Source organism: Belonocnema kinseyi, chromosome 10, assembly GCF_010883055.1.
Source record: "Belonocnema kinseyi isolate 2016_QV_RU_SX_M_011 chromosome 10, B_treatae_v1, whole genome shotgun sequence".
Classification (NCBI taxonomy): Eukaryota; Metazoa; Arthropoda; class Insecta; order Hymenoptera; family Cynipidae; genus Belonocnema; species Belonocnema kinseyi.
The window spans coordinates 6199990-6212901 of record NC_046666.1 but is presented as its reverse complement, the minus strand read 5'-3'; the positions used below and the strand labels follow the sequence as shown (position 1 = coordinate 6212901).

The 12912-nt window shown below is 23.9% G+C and overlaps 1 protein-coding gene across 1 annotated transcript; it reads left to right on the top strand.

Annotated features, from left to right (window-relative positions):
* Positions 1–1027: 1027 nt before the first annotated feature.
* On the top strand, positions 1028–12261 carry LOC117182204 (nucleolar protein 9). Its single transcript, XM_033375269.1, has 2 exons — positions 1028–1840; positions 10982–12261. The coding sequence occupies exons 1-2, from the start codon at positions 1131–1133 to the stop codon at positions 12063–12065; spliced, it is 1794 nt and encodes a 597-aa protein (XP_033231160.1). The 5' UTR covers positions 1028–1130; the 3' UTR covers positions 12066–12261.
* Positions 12262–12912: the final 651 nt, after the last annotated feature.

Sequence of the window (12912 nt, the reverse complement as noted above, 5' to 3'; positions counted from 1 at the left end):
CAAATTTATTTATTTTTGTTAAAAATGCATTTGTTTGGTGTAAAAATTCAAATACTTAAAAAAAATTTTATTCATTTGTAAAAAAAATTGACTCGAAAAGTTGAGTTTTTGGTAGAAAATTCATTTTCTTGTTTGAACATTCATTTTTTTGTTTGAAGAATCATTATTTTTAATCGAAAATTAAAATATTTTGTCCAAACCTTTTTTTGGTTCAAAAACATTTTTTTAACTGAAAATAGAATTTTATTTTTATTTTATTGAATATAAAAATCTTTCTAGGTTGAAATATCAAGTATTAAATTTTTCATTAAAAATTCATATTATTTTAGTCAAAGTTTTACTACTTGATGGGAAATAATTTTTTAAAGGTTCATTTATTTTGACTGAAAATTTAATTATTTCATTTTTGGTTCAAAATGTTATCTTTTTCAGTTAAAAATTCACTTCTTTTATTGCAAATTGTATATATTCTTGAAAAATCAATTTTTTTATCTAGAAATTTCACTATTCCATTTCTGGTAAAGTTTTGTTGTTGAAAATTTAACAATTTTGTTGAAGATTAATTATCTTTTCGTAACAAAATTTCCTTTTTGATTAAAACTTTAAATAGTTAGTTGGAAATTTATGTATTTTGTTGAAAAATTGTCTTTCTAGTAGAAACTTAATCATCTTGTTTGAAAACTTATCATTTTCATTAAAAATTAAACCATTTCATTTTTTGTTCAAAATTTATTTTTATTAGTTGAAAATTTTACTATTTAGTACAAATATAAAGAACTATGCAAAAGAAAGTGACCAGTAATTAAAATATTAAATTTGGTCTCTTCAAACTGAATGACTTTACCTTTGAATTTATTTTACGAATAAACTATACATTTTCATTAATAATTTGTTTTAAAAAACCTATTTTTCATATATTAAATTTGAATTTTTGCATAACTCGGACTCGAATAGATCGCGCACTCTGGTGAGCGATAACGGAGGTAACCAATCAGCTGTTTTCCATCTTCACAGTTCACACCACGTTTTTTTCATAGGTTATGTTTACCCCGGTCAACGTAACATCACTCCCAAAACACAAATATTATTATTAAACCAGGGTGAAAAATATTAAGTAAACCCGATCCAAAATGTCAGAAGACCAAGGAGAAAACATGCCAAAGTCGATAAAACGAAAGAAAAAGAGATCTTTCAACCAAATGGCGAAAAAAATGGCCCGAAGTCGAAGTTATGCAGGCGAACTCGAATCAAACGCGTATCAATACATGGTTCGTGTTTCTGAAATGTTGAGAACAGAATTTCCTAAGATGGATGATAAACTGATTTTCGCGAACAATGTTTACGAAGAAACTAAAGGACAAGAGGCTGATTATGCGAGAAATCAGGTTGGATCAAGAGTCCTCGAAATCCTGATGCCGTTCGCAAACTTCGAGGCAATAAAACGGATGCTGGATGCTTTTCAAAATGATTTAAGACCCATGTGCAGTGACAGATTCTCGAGTCACGTTTTGCAAAAATTAATATGCGTTTGTGTCGACCGGGGAAATGAATCTTCTGATAAAGAGAAAGACGCAAATTTGGTTAAAGTGAAGAAAGGAGAGAAGAATCAGTATAATGAGATGGCTTTGAAATTGTGCAAGTACGTAATTAATAATATGGAGGAATTTGTATGGGATACGTATGCGAATCATGTGCTTCGAACGGTTCTTGAATGTTTGGGAGGATTGATCAATAAACCGAAAGATCGCAAGGATAAATCTGGATCAAATTTGGTGTCGAGGAGGATAGTTGTTCAGAGTTTTACGGACTTGCTTGTTGATAGCTGCAAAAGGATGCACAGGTATGTTTCATATTATAATTTTGAAGTTTTCTCTTTGCCTCTTTCATTATTTAAAAAATTTTCAATTTTGAATATTTCGAATTTAGGGTAGTCGATTTAATCATAGAAAAACTTCGCGATTTTTTCCCGGTTCGCTAAGATTTTTCACGGTCAATGAAATTTAAAAATTTGAAATCTAAAGCTCAAAATTTCTCCATTAGAAGTAATGTAAAATCAGCTGAAAATCATTCTAAGCCAGAAATATTAAAAATTGCAGGACTACAGTTTTTCTAATTAACTGAACACTTCTTAAATTAAAAGTTAAATTATTTTTATTCCAAATAGTTTAAAAATCGTTAAAAAGCTTCAAAATTTATTAATAAAATAAAAAACATTGATTTTAATTCATGACCTTTATTCTAAACAAAATAGACGATTTTTTTAAAATATGATTAATTTTCTAACAAAAAGGTGAATTTTCCACGAAAAAATACAATTTTTCAACAAAATATATGAATCTTTAACGAAGTAGTTGAATTTTTAATTAAGAAAGACAAATTTTTAACCAAATTGTTCAAATTTGAACTAAACAACAAAATTTTCAACAGAAAATGGAATAGTTACATTTTTAGTTTAAAAAAATGAATTATCAACCTACCTGACAAATTTTTGCCGAAAATGATTAATCTTAAACTGAAAAATTTGAATTTTAAATAAAAAAGAATTAATTTGGACTAAAAACGATACATTTTCAACTAAAACTGAAATATTTAGGTTTTAAGTTTAAAAAAAGCAATGTTTAGCCAAAAAAAGATGTATTTTCTACTAAAAAAGATTATTTTTTACTCAAAAATTGACTAATTGAATTTGCAGTAAAAAAATAAACGTTTCACCAGAAAATAAACAAATTTGAAACAAAACAGTTTAATTTTTGGCAAGAAATTCCTTTTCCTCCAAAGAAAAAACATGGTCTTAATTAAATAGCTTTTTTCTAAACTAAAATTATGAATATTTAACTCGAATACTTGCATTTTTAACCAAGAAGAAGAATTTTCAAACAATAAGATTAACTTTCACAGAAGAACATAATTTTCTACCAAGAAGTTGACTTTTCAATTAAAAAGACATTTTCATCCAAATTGTTGAATTTTGAATTAGAAAAGAACAGTTTTCAACTAAAAATGGAACATTTAAATTTTTAGTTAAAAAAATTCATTTTTAATGAAACTGATAAATTTTGAAGTAAATTTGTGAATCTTCCAATTTAATAGTTGAATTTTATTTTTATCGTTAAATATTCTACCGTTTCAGTTAGAAATTCATCAATTTTTAGTTGTAAACTTATATTTTTTAGTTTAAAATTTAACTATGTGGTTGAAAATTTGACTTTTTTAGTTGAAAATTCTAATATTTCTGTCAAAGATTTATCATTTTGTTTAAAAATTCTACTTTTTGGTTTAAATTAGTTAAAACTCTTTTTGTTTTTTTTTTTTTTTTTTAGTTAAAAATTCGACTAAATTGTTGAAAATTTGCCCTTTTTTAGCGGAAAATTAAACTTTTTCGTTAAAAATTCATTTATTTTGTTTAAAAATTGATGTTTTTGGCAAAAAATTAATATTTTTCGTTGGGAATTAATATTCCTGTTTGAAAATAATCCATCTTGTGTGAAAATTAATTTTTTTTGTTAAAAACTTATGCATTATAGTTCAATATTGATCATTAAGGCTAAAAATTTATGTAATTTGTTGAAAAATTGACGTTTTTCGTAAAAAAATTAATCTTTAAGTTTGAGAAAATTCATCACTTTGGTTGAAAATTTACATTTTTTTGGTAGAAAATAAATATTTTTTCATCTGGGAATTTAATTGAAAATTGATATATTTTGTTAAAAAATTTACGTTTTTGGTAAACAGATTAATATTTTTGGTTTAAACTTCTTCTATTTCCGTTGAAAATCCATCACTTTGGTTGAAAAGTTGACTATTTTTGTAGAAAATTAATTTTTTAAACTGAAAATGTAACTATTCCAATTAAATATTTCATCATTTTTGTTGCAAATTTATCTCTTTGGTTGAACATTAATTTAATAATAATAAACCAAAAGAATTTAACTATTAAATTTTAAGTTAAGAAAAAATATCTTTTTTAGTAGAAAATTCAAGTATTTCTGTTAAATATTCATAATTTTAGTTGAAAATCATACTTTCTGGCTTAAAATTCATCTATACCAGTTGAAAGTTTGCCTTTTTTTTTTTAGAAAATTAATCTTTCTTTAACTTGAAATTTAATTATTTAAATTTTGGGGGAAAACTGATTTTTTCCGTTCCAACTTTAACTATGTGGTTGAAAATTTGTCAGTTCTAATTGAAAATTAATTTTATGGGTTTAAACTTCCATGGAATAGTCAAATTTTTTGTTTAAAAAATTAGATTTCAACTAAACTGATGGATTTCCAAGTAAAATGATGAATCATGAACTGGAATAGATGAATTTTCAAACCAGAATATTAATTTATACCATAAGATACGATTAATTAAAATAATATACTATTTTTTAACTAAAAAAGTAAACGTTTCATCAATAATTGAATGGTTAAATTTTCAGTTGAAAAATAATGATAGTCGATAAAAAACGACTACTTTTCGAAAAAAAATGACATTTTTTAACAAAGTAATGAATTTATAACTCGAAAAAAATGAATCTTTAACTGAAACAGTTAAATTGAAAAAAATGCAATTTGCAACTAAAGTTATGAATTTTTTAACTAGAATAATTGAATTTTTAACCAAGAAAATAAACTTTTATAAAAAAAAAACGAATTTTCTACTACAAAAAATAATTTTTCAACCAAAGAGATGAATTTGAATCTAAAATGATGGAATATTAAACTGGAACAGTTACATTTCCAGTTAAAAATATGAATTTTTCTCTATAAAAAAAGCGAAATTTTCAAACAAATATTTACGTTTTTACTCAAAGTAATGAATTTTCAACTAAAACGATGAATCTTTAACTGTAAAAGTTTAATTTTAAACAAAAAAATAATAATTTTCAACTAAAATGATGAACCCTAAAGTAGAATAATTGAATTTTCAAGTAAAAAGATTAATTTTCAAATAGTAAGATTACTTTCTCTCAAAAAAGAGGAATTTTCAACTGAAAAGGATCATTTTTCAACCAAAAATTGAATAGTTAAATTTTTAGTTAAAAAATGCATTTCCAACTAAAGAGATAAATAATTAACAAAAATGTTGACATATTCAACTAAAATAGTAACATTTTCAGTTAAAAATTAACTTTTAACAACAAAAAAACAACATCTCTTCAACAAATATAAGCTTATTTTTCTACCAAAAAGACGAATTTTCAATTCAAATGATGAATCTTCAACCAAAAAAATTAATTTTTAACAAAAGAGTTTAAGTTTCAACTAATTAATTAAATTTTTATTCCAAAAAAGATTCATTCTAAACGAAAAATGAGTGGCATTTTCAACCAAAATTGTATTGTTAAATTTTCAGTGAAAAATAATAGTTTTACAGGGTGATCGCTGGACCTGAAAACTGGGGAATGACAGTGAATTTTTTTTTACCGGGAATTTTACAAATTTGTAAAAGAAAAATATGTCCACGTTCGATTTCAACAGTTTTTAAATAATTATTTAAATTGTTATGTTTTCCAATTATGCTATTGTTTAGCATTACAATGCGCAATTCAAAAATTTTCTACTTTAAAAATTTTCCATTAAAAATTTTTTATTTTTAAGCTTACATTTTTAATTTGAAGAATTTAAAAATACTTTCTTAAAGACTTCAACAAATAAAAAATGAAAGCCTTCGATGTTGAAAAGTTTGGATAATAAACATTTTTATTTAATAAATAAATCAATTTTTAAAAATTTATCTGTACTTTCAGTAATAAAAAGTGAGCAAAAACGATTTTAAATATGTTCAAAATTTAAGAATTTTCAGATTTTAACCTTAAAACTTAAACGGTTTCGACTTAAAAATAACTTCATAATAATATATTCTCAATTACAGGATTTTATTAAATTTAAAATATTGTTTCAGTCTAAAATATTCCATTTTTAACCCATTCAATTTGAAATTTTCAGTTAAAAAAAAGTTTAATAATTGAATTTTTAGCAATATTTAAATTTTTATTTAAAACAAGTAAATTGAAACTAAATATTTAAAAGTAAAGAATTTTTAACTGCATTTTTTGACATAGAAAACCGGGAATCGTTAAAATTTCGAAGAGTTTTTAAACTTTGAACGTTATAGTTTTGACTATTATTATTTTTTAAGTGTTTAATTTGCAAGTAAACTTGTTAAATTTTGCTGTAATTTTAAGAAGTATTTAGAAGTTTTAAAAATATTCAAAATTAATTGAAATCTCGAAATGATTTCAAATAATTGAAACACAGTTTACCGACAAAATTCGGCTATTCGTACCGAAATTTCGATGCTAGGAAAATTGAAAATAATTGATCATTTTGGAATATTATTTTAAAAGAATATTCAAAAAGATTTTAAATGATTAAAAAAAGAATCTGGAAGACTTTAGGATTTTTTTTTAATTTTCAGTTTCTAAAAATTGGAGGAAAAATTCTATTAATTTAAAAAGATTTAAAAGTTCTAAAAAAATTCAAAAATAATTTTAAAGTTGAATAAAATTAAAACAACTTCTAGATTTCTCAAGATGTTGAAATAAAATTTTTAAGAATTTCAAGGATGTTTAAAATATTTGGAGAAAATAATTTAACTTCTAATTTTAGAAGTGTTTAGTTTAAAAAAATTTTAGTTTTCAATTTTTAACGTTTGTAACTTAAAATTGTTTAAAATAATATAATTTTGAACTCTATAGTCCTTCAATTTTTAGGTGTAATTTATTAAACTATTGAATACAACATTTTTGATTGAACAAACTTTTAAACTTCAATTTTGAAATTATAAAATTTAAGAGTTTCATTTTACCTGCTTTAATTTGTATTTTATTTTTTATTACTGCAAATGAAAAAAATGTTGAGATTTAGAGTTTGCAATTTTTAATTTTATTCTGAAACAATCTTAACCAAAATGTGCAAGATTTTTAAATAAAATTGTATAGCATAATTTTGAAAAAATTTGTAAGTGCATCGATAGATTCTTCAATTTAGACTTTCGAGCACTGAAAAAAACTTGGATTTGTATTTTTGTAACCGAATCTGAATCTTTGAACTCTAATTTTTATTAAATTTTATCAAATTTAAAATATCGTTTTAGCCTAAAATTGGAAATATTGTAATTAAGAAAAATAACAATTGTTGATTATTTAGACATATTTGATTTTTCATGTAAAATCGGTAATTATAAATCAAGAATTCAAAACATAAGAAAAACCTGAACTTTGAACGTTATAATTTAAATTTTTAAACTGAAAATTGAGATATTCTATTCCAGGCTGAAAATTTGCCCTTTTTGGTAGAAGAGTCGCTTCTTTGGTTGAACATATTTTTTTTTCCTGAAAATTTAATGTATTCCGGGTAAAAATTTAACTATTTCGTTAAACGTTCGTTTTTTGTTTTCATTGAAAATTGATATTTATCCCTGAAAATTTAAGTATTCTAATTCAAACTTTAATTACTTCTTTAAAAATTAATTTAATTTTTGGTTGAAAATGATTTATTTCAACTAAAAATTTAATTAATCAATTTTTCCTTGAAAATTTATTTTATTTTTAAATTCATGTAGTTTACTGAAAGATGGTCTTTCTTGAGGAAAAGTAATGTTTTTAACTGAAAATTAATTTTTCTTGCTTGAAAATTCAACAGTTTAGTTGCATTTTTTTTCTCTCTTTTGACAGAATATATTTTTTTTTTATTAAAATTTTTTATTAAATCTCGAATTTGAATAATTTAAGATTAAAATTTCGAAAATAGCACAAGTTAAAAACTTTAAAAATGTAATATTTTCAGATTAGAATTTTAAAAATTTGCAAAAACTGTCTTTTGAAGAGTATCCATTTAGTTATAATTTTTTTGTTGAAAATTTAATAATTTTCTTAAAAAGACATCCATTTTGGTTGCAAATTGTTTACAATTCTTATTTTGGTGTTAGAAAGTGATCTTTTTTGGACAGTTTTTTTTTATTTTAAAATTCACCTGCTTCAGCAGAAGTTTTTGTTTTTATTTAATTGAAAATCCATCCGTTTTAAGAAAAAAGGAAACTCTTTTTTGGCTAAAAAAGCAATTATTGTTGGTTTAAAATTTTTATTTTGGTATTGAAACATGAACTGAAATCTTTTCTGGATCAAAGTTCCACTTATAAAAAATATGTCGTTTTTTATTACAAATTCATCTGTTTTAATACAAAATTTAATCTTTTTTTTATAAAAATGAAACTATTTGGTAGAGAATTCAACTATTTCGTTAAAAAATTATCGTTTTTAGTTGAAAAATTCGTCTTTTTGGATTGAAAATTGAATTTTCAAATGGAATCTTTTTTGGATGAAAGCTCAACTTTTTTTGTAAATAAAAATTCTGCTGCTTTAAGAGAAATGAATCTTTTTTTATAAAAATGCAACTATTTTGTAGAAAATTCAACAATTCGGTTAAAAAGTCATCCATTTTGGTTAAAAATTCGTCTTTTTGGATTGAAAATTCAATTTTTCGTTGAAAATTATTTCTTGCTTAAAAATTCATTTTATGACCGTGAAAACTCGACTGTTATCTTTTTCAAACGAAAATTCAAATATTTTTTGTTGTTGAAAATTTATCATTTTGATTTAAAACTTCATCTATTTTAGAAGAAATTTATTTTTTTTTAACGAAAATGCGACTTTTTGATTAAAAATCATTCTTATTTGCTGGAGTATTCAACTAATTTGTTTAAAAGATTCAGTTAAATCACTTTATTAGGAAATCAATTTTTTGTTAAAGATTTATATTTTAAGCTGAAAATTCATCTCTTTGGTTGAAAGATTAATTATTGTGTTGAAAATTAATCTTTTTTAATTGATAATTCAACTACTTGGGTAAAAGAAAAACTACATTATTAAAAATTAATTTTTTAAGGACAAACTACATTATTAAAAATTAATTTTTTAAGGAAAAACTATACCTTTAAAAAACTACTGTTTAATAAACAGTTTTAAGCTAAATTATTGTACATAATTTTTTATTTTGAAAAATTATTTTAAGAGAATATTTAAAAAGTTTTTCAAAGATTTAAACAAAAATTTCAAAAAAGATTCTAGAAGGTTTTCAGAAAACTTTCTAAAATTTGCATGATAATTTTAAATCTTTTTAAAACTCCTAAATATCTCTTAAAATTACTCAAATTTTTTTTACAAATGTTCATTTATAAATTATACACCAAAATTTAAAAATTTTACTCACAAATTAAGCATTTTTCTAATTCAACAATTAAAATTGTAACGTTCAAAGTTTTAAGGCTCTTCGAAATTTTAACCATTCCAGGCTTTCTATGTCAAACAATTCAGTTAAAGATTCTTCACTTTCAGATATTTGGTTTCAATTTACTTGTCTTACATAAAAATTCAAATATTGCTAAATATTCAATAATTAATATTTTTTTAAATTAAAATTTTCAAATTGAATGGGTTAAAAATTGAATATTTTAGACTGAAATCATATTTTAAATGTAATAAAATCCTTTAATTAAAAATATATTATTATGAAGTTATTTTTAAGTTGAAACCGTTTAAGTTTTAACATTAAAATCTGAAAATTCTTAAATTTTGAACTGATTTAAAATAGTTTTTGTTCACTTTTTTCACTTAAACTACAGATAAATTAAAAAATGTATTTATTTATTAAATAAAAATGTTTTTTATCCAAACTTTTCAATACCAAAGGCTTTTATTTTTAATTTGTTTAAGTCTTTATGAAAGCATTTTAAAATTCTTCAAATTAAAAATCTAAGGTTGAAAATAAAAATTTTGAATGTAAAATTTTGAATGTAAAAAAATTTTGAATTACGCATTATAAGCTAAATAATAGCATAATTGAAAAAACATAACAATTTAACTAATTATTTAAAAACTGTTGAAATCGAACGTGGATATATTTTTCTTTTACAAATTTGTAAAATTCCCGTTAAAAAAAATGCACTGTCACATTTCGGTTTTTCCCGGTCTTAAAAAATTCCCGGTTTGCCACCCTGTAAAACTATTATTTTGAATGAAAATTTAACAATTCTATTTTTGGTTGAAAATTCAAGTATGATTTAAAATTCCTGTATTTTGTTGAAAATTCAATAGTTTGCTGGAATTTTTTTCTCGCTCTTGATTAAAAAATACTTCTTAGTTGAAAATTCCACTCATTTTTCGTTTAGAATTAATCTTTTTTGGAATAAAAATGTAATTAGTTAATTGAAAGTTAAACTCTTTTGTTAAAAATTAATTTTTTTGTGTGAAGATTCGTCATTTGAATTGAAAATTCGTCTTTTTTTTATAAAGATTTATCTTCTTGGTTAAAAATTCAATTATTCTAGTTAAAAAATTCATAACTTTAGTTGCAAATTGCATTTTTTAAATTTAACTGTTCCAGTTAAATATTCCATCATTTTAGATAGAAAATCATCTCTTTGGTTGAACATTACTTTTTTAACTAAAAAATTTAATTAATCAATTTTTGGTTGAAAAATCATCTTTTTTAGTTGAAAATTTGTCTTTTTTTTATAAAGATTTATCTTCTTGGTTGAAAATTCAATTATTTTAGTTAAAAAATTCACATTTTCAGTTGAAAATTGAATTTTTTTAAAATTTAACTGCTTTTGTTAAAAAATGTCATTATTTTTTCGAAAAGCTGTTGTTTTTTTTATTATTGAATATCATTATTTTGCAACTGAAAATTTAACCATTCAATTATTGATGGAAAGTTTAACTTTTTTAGTTGAAAATTAGTTTATTATTTTAATTAAGCGTATCTTTTGGTATAAATTAATATTTTTATTTGAAAATTCATCTATTCCAGTTTATGATTCATCATTTTATTTGGAAATTCATCAGTTTAGTTGACATCTAATTTTTTAAATAAAAAAATGTGACTATTCCATAGAAGTTTAAACCAAAAAAATTTATTTGCAAACAAAAAGCTTAATGTGTTTACCAAAAACGTATGACCCCTAACTTCCTTTTTTTTTTAAACTTTCCTTGCAGATGGCCCCAATTTCAGGAATTTGGCAAGAGCGAGCTCACATCAGGACTCCTGCAATCCGTCCTACATTCCTTAAAAGACGTGGATCCCGAATTATGCTCCACAATAATCAACAAAATCACAAATGAAAATTTCGCCTCAGAAGACGAAAACAAATTGATAGCCCTCCTCGAATCCGATTCCTCCGCAAGGTTAATTGAAGTCTGCCTCGCAGTTTCAGATCCCAAAACGTTTGCTCAAATTCACGAAAAGTATTTTGCAAAAAAACTGGGCCAATTGTCTGTCATGAGAAGTGCCAACTTTTGCGTGCAACGACTGCTGGACAATTGCAGCTCGAGAGAACTTTTCGAAGAAATCTTCGACGAGATTTCAAATAATTTTGATATGATTTTCCAGAGACAGTTTGGCGGAGTTTTAGTGAGTGTTGCCAATGCTTGTTTGAGGCTGCGTTCGAAACAAGGACCCTTTATCAATCTGATGATGAAAACGCTTCATTGTGAGGAGGCTAAGCGACAAAAGGAAATTGCTCGACTACTCGCGAGTCTTGCAACTTACGAAAAATTGGAAGAAGCCAGAAAGGAGAAGAAGAATCTTCCTCTGCAGGTTTACGGAAGTGTTATTCTTCAGGCGACGCTCAAGTTCAATAAACCCATCAAAATTGTCAATTCGCTTCTAGAGGCTAACACCGAGGATCTCATTTTTATCTTTGGCGATTCGAAAGGAAGTTGGATTGTCGATACTTTCATGGAGAGTGAATTTGTCGGGGAGAAAAGTCGTGAGAAGTTGGCGAGGAAATTGCAAGGTTACTGGGTGCAATTGGCGAGCACAACTCACGGATCGAGAAGTTTGGATAAAATTTGGAAGAAGGTCAATGAGAAGCAGAGGATGGTGATTATGGAGGAGTTGGCCAAAGTTGGAGAGTCACTTCGTTCCACGAGAACTGGGAAAATCATTTCTGCCAACTTGAAGGTGCCCTTGTTCGCGAGAAGCAAAAAAGAATGGACTGAAGCTCAAGGGAAGGAAGGAAAAACGAAGGCTTTGTTTGCGGATATTATTGATACGAATTTAAAAAGTGAAGACGATTGATTTTTAGGAAGTGTTTTTTTGTTTTCTAGTTCAATTTGGAAAAAGGTAGGAAGTGCTTGAATATGACTTTAATGTATGTTTTCAGTTTGTTTATCTATATTTAAACAAAAAAGAAGATTTTTTGAAGAATTTCTGCAACAACGATTTCCAAATTAGTCAGTTTATGTCACGATTTTCATTTTTAAATGTTTATAAACATTATTGATAAAAGAGAAGAGGTTTATTGTAAATTATTTTTTGATATTGGGAAATAATTTTATTCTTGATATTTAAAAGTTTTTAATTAAAAAATTTTGTATTCTAATGCTCAATAATTTACGCCTTCAAAATTATGGAATTTTAAGGTAGAAACATCAAATATTGAAAAAATTTTAACTGAACATTTCTTAAATTAGAAATTCAATTATTTTCTTTTTAAATAGTTTAAACATCCTTGGAAAGCTTATAAATTTTGAGAAATCTAGAAGTTGTTTTAAATTTTAAATTATTTTGGAAATTTTTTCAGAAATTATAAATATCTGTTAAAATGAATTTTTAACGAAATGATTCAATTTTCAACCAAAAAGGTTAATTTATTACTAAAAAATACGATTTTTTGGAATAAATGAATTTTTAACAAAATATTTGAAACTTCAACTAAAAAATAATGAAAAAATTTTCAACCATATAGTTGAATTTTGAACTAAGAAAGATGAATTTTCAACTGAAATAGTAGAATTTTCAACCAAAAAGATAAATTTTCAACAAAGAAGATTAATTTTCTACAAAAAAGTAATTTTCAACCAAATATATCAATTTTCAAGAAATAATTGGATTTTTGACTAAAAAAAATGCAACTAAACAGTTA

Bases quoted from the DNA above. Each gene is read 5' to 3' on its own strand.
- LOC117182204 (XM_033375269.1), top strand. From the start codon at position 1,131: ATGTCAGAAGACCAAGGAGAAAACATGCCAAAGTCGATAAAACGAAAG. The intron at 1,841-10,981 runs GTATGTTTCATA...CTTTCCTTGCAG, and splicing joins AGCTGCAAAAGGATGCACAG to ATGGCCCCAATTTCAGGAAT.